The 14,061-nt window shown below is 39.1% G+C and overlaps 1 protein-coding gene across 1 annotated transcript in view; it reads right to left on the bottom strand.

Moving 5' to 3' along the window:
• The window catches only part of PHEX (phosphate regulating endopeptidase X-linked), a 96,417-nt gene that overhangs the window by 14,848 nt on the left and 67,508 nt on the right, over positions 1 to 14,061 (bottom strand). The window contains exon 15 of the mRNA XM_066177513.1: positions 10,818 to 10,876. Within this exon, the coding sequence (XP_066033610.1) occupies positions 10,818 to 10,876 (59 nt within the window). The remainder of the gene's footprint in view (positions 1 to 10,817; positions 10,877 to 14,061) is intronic.

The raw sequence follows: 14,061 nt of genomic DNA, 5'->3' as shown, positions 1-14,061 counted from the left end.
TGGTCATCACCTTGTTGAGGAAGAACATTTCCTCAAGTGGCTCACTTGTTTTCCCAGGAACTTCTGCTTTACCCTATGGATATCTTTTCAAGAAATCACTGAACACCCAGAACAATACAAAAACCATATTCATTTGATTCTAACCCTATTCAGTTTTTTGTTGATACTTTGGTCATGGATTTATTTACATATGACTTAAGTTATCAGGCAACATTATTGTCTTTTCCTTACAAAGTCTTTAAAAACTTGCTTTCAAACAAAAAAAACCCCAACCAACCAAAAAAACAAAACAAAAACCCCAGTATGCTGAGTATAATTCATGCCAAGTGATGTGGCACAAGGCATGTCCTTCTGGCCTGCCCAGCTGCTTTTTTCTGTTGTTCCCCATGGCTGCCATCATTCCCTATCTGCAATTAGCTTTTAAAAAGTGTGGGCTTCAAACTTATTTTCCAAGTGTTTTCTGGATTTTTTTTTCCTTACTTCTCCAGATGTTGTTTTATTCTTTCAAACACGGTATCATTTTCTTTTCCAGCACTACAAACCATAATTTTACCAATGTCAAAGTTCTACTGATCTAAGCCTTCTTGCTTCCCAGAATGCAGAGAAGATTATTTATTGCACGTTTTAAACATTTTAAGCAGCAATGGTACACTCACACAACCTGATGAAAATTGCTTCTTAGGCCTTAAAAGCTGTGTTCAGAGCTGAAAATCTAGTCTGAACATGTTCCCTCCAAATACTGAAATTTAGAAAAGGTTTTGGAATGCTTAGGTTCTGCTAACTCTAAATGATCCCATCCCCACAGCAAAGGATGAGAGGAGCTGTGGCCAAAATGAACAAATGAGCCCATACTGAAAGCAGTACGAACCAAGGGAGCACAGTCGCCCCACAAATTATGTTTAATGATCACACAATCCTAGGTGCCTGTCACTGCACCAAGAGGCTATCAAGATCATTTAAGGAGCTGCAATTATTTTTTCCAGGTATAAACTTGTAGTGAATTTGCACTTGTCGGCAGTAGAGGCAATATACATTATTTACAGCCAATTAGGTGCAAATCTTCACTCAGGCTTATCCAGCTACACTGAATGTGTCTTCATAGAACATTGCTGAAACACAGTCAGCTGTGAGTTAAGCTATGAGACAGTTTTCACTGAACAAGTCAATGTGAATGAATGGATGGAAGCTCCAATACTGAATCTGTACAACAGGTTGGTAATTATTTTACTCAGAGTCAGGATCCATTTTAGGTTAGAGCAAAGTGCTGGTAGAAGGAGTGGTTTCTGCTTCTGGACATGTGTGAAAACACCTCTGTAGTTTGCACTAAAGGAATCTCAGGAAGTATTTTCAGGCCAAAGCAGAATTAGAGGCCAGTAGAACGTAATACACATTTCAGAAAAACTCAGGAAACTGAAATATATTATCACCAGTAGGAGTTGCTTTGGGGTTTTTTTGTTTGAGAGGTGCATGTTTTTGTGGTTTTGTTGGTTTTGTTTGTTTTTAGTAAGAAAAAAATTCTAGGTTTGAAAGTGATTCTTGGTGAGCTAGTAAAGCAAATGGATCCCATTCCCCAGAGGTCTGCAGCACTGAGGGACTGAGGGTGCTCGTCCACTATTCCAGCTCTAGAAGGAACACATTAAGATCTGGGAACACTTTTTATGCAACGTCTCCTTCAGGCAAGCAACAACTACATCATCCTTGGGGGGAGCAAGAATAGCAATGTCTTATACCCAGAATGTCCTTGAAATTGTAACATGAGATTGATCACCAGACAGTTTCTTATTTTGTGCTAATTTGGATCCCTTGATTTAGGCAATTCCCTTGTGAAGCCTGTTTCTTTTTTTGCTTGGCATATTGCACCTAAAAGAATTAATGACAAAACTCAGAGAGATCATAGTAGGCTGCAGAGGCAATAAATACTAATGGGATTATTTATATGCCACTGGATTTCAAGAGGCAAAGGACAGATCTGAAGGAGTAAGACAGACAGACTTCAGGGAATTTCACATCTTAAGGAATAGATACAGGCACTGGGAATGTATTTTGAGCTCACACTTGACCACAAATTTAGCCTATGTTGTGCATCGTTTAAAGCTTTCTCCCTCTATACGGCCCCAGAAGAGAGACACAGGCTGACAGTCTCTCTGTCTCTCATAAACAGGCTCTCTGTTGATGCACTAGATGCAAATGCAGGCCCAGTACCTACACTCAACAGGCCATTACTCACCAACAGCACACAGAAAGAATAGTGTGTTATCTTATCACAGACCCCACACAAGTCCATCTGCCATCAAGACCTGGATTTGCAGAATGTGCTTTCACTACCTTCTTATAACCTACCTAAATCTAGAACAATGCAACTGGGCTGCAGCATCGTGCTGAGATGGGCACTGGTGTCACATGCCTCAAGAGCGCTGCTCTGTGGACAGCCGAGTTCAGGCTGCCACAGGACAGCACTGGTACCCAACATGCATGCATCTCACTGGTGCAAGGAGGGACAGCCAGGCTAGATCATCCTCAAGATGGACTTTGTGCCACTCATCCCAACATGCTAGAGACCATGTTCTGCGCTGACCGCAGCCTTTAAAGCCCAGCAGTTCAAGGAGGGTTCAGTGCACCTGACTGTAGCAGTGCATTTCCACACCCAAACACATGTTTGCAAATAAGGAAAAGGGGGTTCAGTTATCCCTGACTCTTAAGGAGAAACACCAGAGCTTTCCGTTCTTCCCTCACCGTGGCTGGCCCAGTGCCAGCACAGGGGCACTGGTTGGGCTTTGGAAATGTTTCTCCAAACATGTAGCTGTTTCTATTGCCAGCAAGCCAAATTAGCCCTCCAAAAACATTAAGTATTTAAGAAGGAGCACAGAGCTGCTCAAGTGCTTCTTGGTGTGTCCTAGTCAGGTGTTAGGTACTTCTCTGGCACCTGCACACAGCCTTTATTCTTCTGTTCTTTTGTTTCTGTATTGTTTGTTCTTTTCTACTTTGTTAAAACCTTTGCTTTACAAAACACTCCCAAGGAGCCATCCCACAATATTATTAAGCCACTCTGGGAGGCTGCAGGTCAACCCTCAGACTTGATACATCTTCATGGGTTCATTACACCCTGGCCAGGTGTAAGACTGTATCACCTGACCATCCACTGGAGTAGCTAATTCTTCTGCAGTTTGTATTTGAGCATGTAAGGGGAGACAGTGCTGAAACTTTTTCAGAAGAATAAATCATATTCACACCTTTCTCCTCCTCCACTGAGCTAGTAATTTCAGTGTAGAAAGCTTGTCAGAGAAACTGTTTCCAGGATTTACTTTATCATGTACACAGGGACTGTTGTGAGCCTGGCTAGTTTGTAATTCCCTAGATCTTCCTTCTTGAAGATAGAAGTGGCATTTGCTTTCTTCCAGTCCTCAGGAACCTCCCCCAGTCACCATAACCTTTCAAAGATTATGACTGGCCTCATAATGATGTTATGAGCTTGTAGGTGCACCCTGTCAGAGCCCATTGCCCAGTCTGTTTAAACATTTCCTACCCTACTCCTCCACGAAGGGTAAATCTCTCTGTTGTTACCAGGTCCCCTGCCCTCATCCAGCACTACATTTTCTCTCAACTTGCTGCTGCTACAGCTACACTTGCAAAAACCTTTCTTCACAACCCTTGACAGATTCATCTCCAGGGAGGCTTTTGGCTTTCCAAGCCCCTGTGTCTTGAACAGTGACTGTTCAACTTTCCTCTTAGTCACCTTACGGCTCTGGAATGCAGGGGACTTCAAGCAGTGGAGTACACCTGGCTTACTTCAAATATTTCACTCTGAATTTATGCTCATCTTGAAACTCTGACAGAACTTTGCCTGTACAGGACTACTATTAATGTAATTTAAGGTTTTTATCTTCATTTGATCCATGATATAATTTTCAGCACCTCTCTCCAGCATGGTGCTGTAAAGCTTGTCAGAATGTATTAAAATTTTGAAGGTGTTTTCTTTTTCTCCAATTTTTCAGGGGCTTTACTGCCATTAATAAATCCATTTACTAGCTGATACCTTCATGGTATTATTATACACACTTTGCAGATGAATACCCTTACCTCAGTATAATATTGCTAGTTTACCAAGAAGACACAAATAACTATATTTGATCTGATAATTCCCTGAAAAAAATGCAGAACAATAATGGACAAAATAAACCAAAAAACACATGAGAAGACTCACCAAATCACAAGGAATTTCGGAGTTCAAATCTAAATATGAATTCAAATTTTATAGTTCAATTGCATTATTCAGTTATATTGCATGATGTTTTTAACTAAGCAAGGTAAAGCCTTATTCCAAGTTAGTGCATTTACAACTTCCAATAATGAGGTTGGTTTGTTTAAAGCAACTTCTGACAGGCTAGTGAATCCCATCTGTAACAGATATGGGAGACATCTGTGCTAAACTGTGTGGTACAGGGTACTCTGGTGCCAGTTGGTGCCCTGGAAGTTCTCAGATGTGTTCAAAAGCTCTAACTTGTTTTTTCAAGTGTCATTGAATGAATTCAGATGTGGAGTTTTAAAGCGAGAAGATATAAGGAGAAGACTAACTGCTGGTCAGTAATCAAAGAATATTGAATTTAGATAAGAAATTAAATGTGAAAACAGCTGGGGTATTGGTTAGTTGTCTAAGAACAGCCCAAGGAGCAGGATACATTTGTTTAAAATGCTCCATAGACTTCGATTTGGACAATTGAATCTCATCCCTTTGATGGTTTTGATGTCCTCTTTGGGGTCTAGCTGCCAGTCTCAATGGCAAGGTGCTCCTGCAAGTTTTATCTCAGATAAAACACATGAGAAAACCTTTCAGACACTGTGAAGCACCCCAGACAGCTTTGAGCATCCATATCTAGGTGATAGAGACCCAAGTGTCTGTCATTACATGGACCTGAATCATACATCTTATTTCAAGTTTATCCTGTGGACAAAGAGGATAGAAAACAGAAATTGTGTAAGGATAGAAAATATCAATTGTGTAAGGCACAGTAACTCTTCCATGCAATGCATGAATACAAAGCTTAATTTTATGAAGAAGTCAGTGAATAAATTCATTAAAGAGATACAGGGAAGTAATGGTCCTAAGGCAGAGGATTCTGCAGCCTCTGCTTCAATTCTTGGCTCGGTTTCTGCTTCACCTGACAAGCAGACTCTTTTCTACTCGTGAAAAAGAGAGAAGCTGGTGTTTACCAACCACAGTGGGGCAACATGACGTGGTTTGTGAGGTGCCAAGGAATACTGTCTGCTAAGGGAGTAGGAAATGTGAAAACATCTGTTTTACAAGAAACTTTAATCTTTATTTTATGAGGAAAAAGCCTCAGTAGATTCCCCGGAGTGAGGGAATGGGGGTAGGGGGTGAAGAATAAAGGACAAGTTCTTCTGTTTTATATACTCATAAATAAGAATTTTAGGAAGAAAAAAATTAAAGAATGGACATAAGGATCATGCACCATGATTAAATAAAAGAGAACAGCGGTCTTTAGTAAACACAGAAAATTGAAAATGAGAGCTCACTTAAGACACTTAAAGCTTACTTAATAACAGGGCTCAGAAAGTGTTCAGTCCAAATCTGTTATGTTCATTAACTGCCAGGAAACTAATGGCACACTTGAAACTACTTCATCAATAACCTTCCAAATAGTCCAGTTCTTAACAGAAGAGAAAATGCCCCTATGCACATTCCCCTTATCCTGCCCTGGCCACAGCACTAGGTGCTGTTTTCCAGCACTTCCCTGGCTCCTGGCAAGATGAGAGTTCTCCCCTGCAACTCACAGCATCAGTGAGCTGCCAGCGTCAATATCTGCGTGATGCTTCCTGTAAAGATGATACTTATTGGCTAATATGAGCTCTCATCTGGGGTTTTCTCTATGGATGCTAATGTGAATGCAATTTTTACATTCTGTTGTAGATTATATCTGCTTCCTGTAACATGTATTGAGGCCGCTCTCTAAAGAGGCCTCTTGACTTTCACTAGAGAACTGCAATAACAGCACAAATGACTTAGAAAGAGCATGGATATAAACTTACAGAGATAATATCAACATTAATTATCCAGTACATCTATTCAAGCTTACACCTCATGAGTGCATTGCTTATATTTGCCTCAGTTCACTGTAAATCTCCCTTTCATTACTGTTCACAGCCCACCAATGTGACTATTTTTATATATTCTGGAGGCATACATATTTACACTTTGAAAAAACCCTAAATACACCAAATGTCTGATGAACAGTTCCCTTTTATCCTTAATGTATTCAAAGGACAATATTTTAGTGCTGTAATGAAATAAAACATTTTCTTGAACGGAAGTATGCTAGCACACTTTGATCATCACTTGTGTCTATTTTCAGCACATATTTGTTGACTGCTCTAGAGTGCATTAAAATAAACTAATCCTTTAGGAATGTGTTTTTGGTGTTCCAATTATGATAATTAAAAAGACAGTATTCATGCTGCTTAGATGATATGAAGTGTACTTAGATACACATTTTGAGACTCTAAAGGCAATGACACATACCTGTTGTCCTTGTTAAGTACCTATAATTAAAGGGGAAATTGACGAGCAAATGCACAGAAAATTGAAAAATTATCCAAACTAGGATTAAAAAAATATTAACAACCATTATAAACATGCATAGTGGTTCACCTAAGACACTTTGAATTATGGAAACAGAGGAAATAAGTAAATAGAACTCACATACAGAGAACATCAGGAGTAAACTTGTATTATATTAAGATAAATGATATGTAACATATCTTTTAACTCTGCTCTTTGCGGCACATCTCACCTTGTTGCAGCTATTTATTTCTCCTTTGGAGATATTAACAGAATCATTGGTCATTTAAACTACCAATAGTATCAATAGTAATGAAAATGAAACAAAGCAACAGTGAATACAAAACTGCACTACAAGACAGCAATATTTGTACATGTGCATATGCAAGATTTGCTATATTCTCCCAAATCTAATAATTTTTAAAATCATCTAGTTTCTATTCTCTATTAATTTTCTCTTTTAGAGAAACAAGACCTTTTCTCCCAAGTAACTGAGTAGTCAGTTTGAAAACACTAACGGCCTGCCTGTATATGAAGATCACATGGACTTACATGGATATTCCAATATTTATGTCAGTGATATAGATTATAGAGAGAGAGGAATTTGTGATCCTTCCATCAGAAGCGTCAGAGACCTCCCTGTGCTCTGAACACAGAAAGCAAAAGCAGCTGCCTAAAGCTCAGAAGAGATCAGGATGTCCACACTCCCCTTCCCCTGTGCAGGTACTGGATGATCACTCCCTTTGCAGAATCCATGGGTCAAGGCACTGATGTTTCTTTTTCTCTAAACTTTTTCAAAAAGCCTCCAGTGACTAATCAAGTTTGGAGTGGCTGTGGTTTTGTTGATATCATCACACAGTAGATTTCCATTTCCAAACTAATGGTCCTAATTTTTAAAATCAAATTTTGGAACTGAGGATTTTCCAATTCATGTAGAAACTGCTATCCATAATCAAATTCTGTTATGCATTTTAAAATTCATATTTCTCAAATTCTTCTTAGTAAACTCACTTAGAAGAGAAAAAATAGATGGGTCTTGAAAACACTAAAGTCCAGTTTGCTTACTGAAGAGCAGAGGTACTCAAGCAGATGAAGAGAATATCTGGTCCATTCACTCATTTACAGGAGTGATCAGTAGCAGATGTGAAGGGAAGGTGTCAGGCAACAGCCTGTGAGGTAATTCTTCTGCTAGCACATATTCTTACCTTCCAGCAGCCAGCAGCAGAGGCAACTGTCCTCCTGGACTGGGTTTACATCCCTTTGTTCTTTTGTACAGAACAGAAACCCTCTTTTCAGTTCATCTGCTAATGCAGTGAGCAGCACAGATCCTCACAACACATCTCTCTATTTGCCAACAAGTAATTGATTTCTACCTCCTTTTCTTATCTCTGATCAGTCAATAATTTATGAAAGCACCATCTCTGCTGTCCCATGACAACTTTCAGTTATTAGTATTGGGAAAGAACCTCATCAAAGGTGTTCTCTGGAAAAAAACCTTATCATTATATCAAGCATGCTTACTTGCTTTCTGAATTTAAAAAAAACCTTTAGTAGATTAAGAAAGCATGGGGGTTTTTTTCTAAAAGAAAGAGCAAAAAATATCTCACATTCTCATGTTCACTCTTCGTTATTACATATGCTTATTCATTCTCTCTGTTCAATCATGTTGTGGTCACAACCAGATTCCTTCATACAAAGGCTGAAATGACTCGTTATGCAGATCCTTCTGAAATGTCATTTGAAAAAGAGGATTTGACACTTGCCACACCTATTCTTCCGGTGCTGAGGCCACTATAAGTCATAGGCTATACATCAAAGCTGGTTGTTTGGAATTTTTTTTGTCTAAATTCCTTTGAAATACCTGAGAGAATATTACCTGGTCCTTGTAGTTGTCACAGTTCATTGTATGAATTTCTTCTAAAGTCCCTTCTATTGACACTAAATTTTAAACAATTTCTGGGACTAACCTCTCACAAGAAAAAGCTCCAGAATTAGAACTTCCCAAACTCTTCCAGTGCAAAGAATTATCATATTTTCATGCCTTAGAGACTCTCCTCTCTCATTGAATTTGACAAAAAAGCTTCATTATTAGTTCTTATGCTCCTAGAAATTTGGTCCTTGAAATCTTTCTGGGCTTGCTGTATCACAGTTTTACATTTAATTTGCTAGAGTACAAATTTAATTGCTATTCTCAAATGACTCTGGTTTCTAGAACTCTTTTTCTGTTGTTTAACTAGGCCTTTAAAAATGCCACAGTTCTTGTGGCTGAGCAGCCCCCAGAACTTTGTATAGATTACCACTGAAATCACAGCTGCAAAGCAGTAAGGTAGCAGTTCTTCCCCCAGCATTAATGGGAAATCAGTAGTGATGTGTCAAATGTTTATCAGCAACTTCTACCAGAGAATGTTCTTCCCACATCACTCAGGGCCTCTTGCCCCATAAAAACACACCAACCAGCAGTGGAAGACAGTACTGTATCTTTCTCTGAATCTTCTCTCCTGTTGCACATCATTTTTAGAGCATGATTACATTTGAACCTCTCTCTCAGGTACGAGAGGGTTTTGTTCAGGAAGAGCCACATAAACCCCTTTCCTCTTTGAAACAGTCCTAAAAGGAGTGAGAGTGAGTGGCACTGTCTAAACTTCCAGGTCACTTGCCAGCAGAACAAGAGGATCAGCAGTTATGATAGAATATACAACTACCCCTACACCCATGACTGATGGGTTATGTTTGACAACACTCTGCCTCCTGACTCTTTTAGACAGAGCAAGTGTGAAATTTTCAGTATCTTCCAGCCTCTCATCACAGTTTTCTCTAATGTGCCACGGCAGAGAGGCTGGGACAGCTGAGCACTGCTCAAATTTGAAAGAACCCAATATTAAACAAGGTATAACAGTGATGGTTCTCATTTTTCTCTGAGCAGGCTTCCTCTCTACTCACACAAAACCTTTCTAGCAGCAGCGGTGGCTGGAGGAAGAGAAGCTGTAATGCTTCGCCGTTACCTCAGAGCTGTGACCACCTCATCCAAGTGCTCCCTCAGATGATCAACAAAAATGTGACTGCTTAATGATGGCAGCCCTCTAATTAAGGCAGAGCTATCTAAATCTAGCACTAATTTTAATCAAAAGAACTGCCTAATTAATATACATGCTTTAAAAATGAGATCACTTAGACACGAAAGAATTTCAGTGAGTGGTTTGAAGGCAAAACTGTTTACAGAAATTGGTAGAAGCAAATACCAGCAGACTCAAATTGCCAGTCCTCTGCCATACCTTCTTCAGTGTGACATGTTAACTTTGTGCCTTTCTCTCTGTGACCAAGAGAGATTCAGGAGAAAATGGGGGAATCACTCAACAATTTTTGAGGCCCTGTCTCTGCGGACTGAGACCACAGAAATCGTGGCAGCCACCTTCCAGACCCCAAGAGCATAGAAAAAGAAGGCTGTTTTAACATGCAAAGATAATAAGAGCAAAGAGAATTGCCAGGGTAAAGGTAACAGTGTTTTACACAGAAAGACTGGTAGAGAATTTTAAAACCTGATGGAAAATTTCAATTCAAAGCCCCATTAAAGCAAACAGGAATGAACATCCAAACTCATAACACATCTTTGAAAAACTCAGCTTTTTTATCTTATTTGTTTCCACACTAGAATATATGCTATCTAGAAACAACCAGTAACAAAAATTAGAATAAGACAGGTAGTACTGCACATACAGGTAAGAATTTTCAGCTAACTACAAATATCACTCCTTGTCCTTGAAGGTATTGAACAAATCCACTGGATACACCTTCTTATGTTTTCTGGTCTTTATCAGAGTTTTCTCTAGTCACATTTATTGTTACATATCTGTCAATTCTAGAGGACAGAACTACTATAAGTGTGTATTTATGGAGATGTGTGTGCACATGTTTTGCTACAGAAAACAGAAGATAGAAACATTAGGCTTTAATAAAAGTGATTTAAGCTATCATTCACAATGGACAGAGTTCAAACACAAACACACACACACACAGACTCACGGCACCTCGTCAGATACAGGGTAACTCAGCAGTAGTTCAAATCAGTGGGAGCTCTGGGTTTTCCAGAATGATTCTCTCACGAAAGTCTCACAGCTGAATTACCAGGTTTGAACTTCTAATTTTCAGTCAAAAACAGCACAATAGGTACACCTGTTTTCTGAAGCTTGATAGATACATTCCCAAACAGGCCCTTTATGAGGAGGCTCAGAAGGCAGATACTCACTGATCTGGTTGGTAGATGCACTATAAAAAGCATTTACAGTAGTTGGGCTTGTAAACCACCTGTAGTAAGAACAAAAGAAATTGCCTGTCATTACATTGACATTCACCTTTATGAATCAAAGGAGCAAAGATAAAAATTGAACTCAGTACAAGGAAGCAAAAAACATTAAGGACTTAAGACACATTAAAGTTTAAGTATTTCTCCATTTCAGTACATGCTACCTACACTTTCTAGAACATTGAAATCTATTGTTTAATGACTTTAACTGCATACAGGCAATGAATGCCAAACAGGAGCGATTCTTAGTGTTCCTATAATGTGATTTGTTTAATTTTTAAGTGACCACTGTGCTTGTGAGGCCAGCCATGCTGATGAAACAAAATTCACCCAGCAGAGGCTGCAACACTGACAACAGCTGTAAAAACTCTCTTGGGTGTGTTTCAAACACGTGTGGAGGAACTCCCTGTTGAAATTAGAGGAGAGCATTTTGAAACAATTAAAATGGCTTTAGAGGCTTTGCTGAACAAGTAGTTGAAAAATTAGGATTATGCCAGCAGCATAAACAGGTAATTTCTGGGAATGTAAATTCAAAATAAACAGCTTCATGTTTTGTACCCTACATGACCATCCTAAACAAACAGACCTCCTGTCAGGCATTTCTTCTCATAGTTTCACTTCTCATATATACTGGAAGAAACACTAAACTTGAACAGGAGTTGGACTTTGGTGATCCTCTTGAGTGCCTTCCAACTCAGGATATTCTATGATTCTATGAATAGCAAATGAATCTCCTTAGCCTAAGCTCATCTATATTGACAGTGGCTTCAACCATATGAATGGAAAATCTTGACTGACTTCAGCAGGATCCAAATCCCCTCAGATGAAACCCTGAGTTCAGTGAATCCAAGATTTCACTTTATGATTTTATAAGGGAGAAGTGAGGTAAAAGAAATAAAGATGATGATAATTAGTGGTTAGTTCATAATAACTTAGAAGTAGCTCTAGTAAAGGTCCAAACAGGAACATCCTGATGTCATTAGCAAAATATTACTCAAAAGTTTTATAAAGCCATGTGAATGCAATGTAATTGCTTTGGAAAACTTCTTTTAAAGGGAAGAGAAAGGAGCTGCAAAACAATGAGTAAGACAAATGAAGATCAATCAGAATATGGAAAATATGTGATATTGGCGACAATGTATAAACAATTCATGCTTTAAAATAGCCCCAGTAATAAAAGAGTAAACTGCAGATCCTGACTGTTTTTCTGAAAACTAACATCCTCACTTAAACCATGTAAAAAAGAGGAGAGTTTTAAAATGGCAGCATTTCCTCTCTTATCAATAAATTTTACTGCTTGTTTTATTCTCCAAGCTGAGCAGCTTATTCTGCAATGCATCAACTAGAAAAACTAATCAATGAAGGCTGAAAGAGTGATGTCATGTACATATTTTAACCATGCACCACATTACAGGCTCTAATTGTCACAGACAACTCTCCCTATTTTGTTTATTAGGAGATTGTGAAGGGGAGGAGCAGGGGGAGGTTGTTTTCTGGTCTCTTTTCTGCTTTCTTCATAATAAGGAGATTAAATGTTAGAGGTAATGTAGTGAAATAATGGAAAATTGAAGAAAGAATGTATATGGTGAGGGGATAATAAATAAAAAAATAGGGGCTTAATTAACTACATTTCAATTTCATATTTGCTCTCAGCAGCAATCAGCTGAACTGTTTTGAGGGATGCAAGCCTGCTCTTTATGCCTTGGGACCTGTGCTCCAGGCTTAGCTGTAAATCTGGAGGACTGTCCCTTTTTGACAAGGGGAAAACCCATCTGAAAAGGACCCATCTGAAGCAATCAACATTTCAATTTATATTTTACTGTAAGTTTGATCAAAGACACAGTGTTGTGACTTGCACCTCACCCTCTTGCCTTGTTCTGCTTACAACGGCCTTTCTGTTCTCAAACAGCAATTTTTAAGCATGAAAAAGGCTTCTGGGACAAAAAATGCTCCGTTTTTGCAAATTCCTCTTAGCCTTTTATTTCCAGTCAGAGGATCAAGGGCCTGAGATGTATAACAGATACTTCAAAACAGATTAATGTGCTGTGGGTTCTTCTCTCCATCCTCTGGGGGGGCTTACCACAGCTAGATGCAGCGAGGAGCCACAACAAGCAGCAGCAAAGAGCTCTTCACTGACTAGAGACAGCTCTCCAACAGCACAAGTTTGCACTTGTTTTGACTGGGTGAGGAGCTGGTGATGCAGGTACTTGTGCCCACAGGAGCTCCTCACTCTGCCCAAGGGCAGCAGTGAATGCTGACAACATTTGGTCCACATTTACTGAGGAAGGACATCACACCATCCTCTGGCCATATTTTCACAGCTATGAACTCATAGACTAAGAGCTTGCAGGCTAAGACATATCACAGCATCCCTGTCCTGAGACTGCTGCTTTTCTCATGATCTACCACCACAATAGCAGAGCCCATCCTGTTTGCTGAGCTTAGCATGAGCCAGAGACTGAGAGCAGCCTTGATTTTCCCACTGTAGAACTGAACTCAGTTCTTTCCAAATTGCTCTTTCATAATGAGGCCTCAAGAATGACCCTGTATGAAATTTGTTATGCTTTTAAGCAGTTAGGAAGGGGACACTTAGCAGCCATACTGAGGAGTCAGGAGGAATGAGAATTCTCTAGTAGCAAGGAGAGTATTTCATATTTAACTTTTGGCAAGAGGCATATTTCCATTCCAGCATTTTGTTGTACCATTCTGAGCCCTCTCAAAAAGATTTAGGAAGTATTTTCCACAAAAGAGTAGAAACAACCAAGACTGCTTCCATCCAGACTAGCAGAACAGCTTCACTTCTCATCTGCCATGCTCTTTCAGTGAGCTCCTTGAAATGACTGATCCTTAGGGACAGTCCTTAACTAATAACGTGCCAATAAACAACTAATAACAAACTAATAACACACCAAATAAAAACACAACATGAAGCTGTGTAATAAATAGCTGTTGCTGTTAAATTTTAAGGTGAAACGAATTTAGAAATAACTCTCCCATTCTTGTTTGAAGTCAGATTCCCTGAGCATTTGCTCTCGGTCAGGTTACAATTTCTGTGCACTTTATTTACTAACAGAAGGATAGAAAAAAAGGAAAAGCATTACATATTCCAAGCTCTTATTAATTACAAAGTAAGTAAATGAAAATTCTAGAACTGTTTACACTGTTTTCATTTGCTATAAGTTTGTGA

Source organism: Chamaea fasciata, unplaced genomic scaffold (genome assembly GCF_029207755.1).
Source record: "Chamaea fasciata isolate MVZ Bird 193981 ecotype frontalis unplaced genomic scaffold, bChaFas1.0.hap1 SCAF_2, whole genome shotgun sequence".
In the NCBI taxonomy this organism is placed as follows: domain Eukaryota; kingdom Metazoa; phylum Chordata; class Aves; order Passeriformes; family Sylviidae; genus Chamaea; species Chamaea fasciata.
Note: the sequence above shows the minus strand (reverse complement) of the source record. Positions and strands in the feature narration are given on the sequence as shown.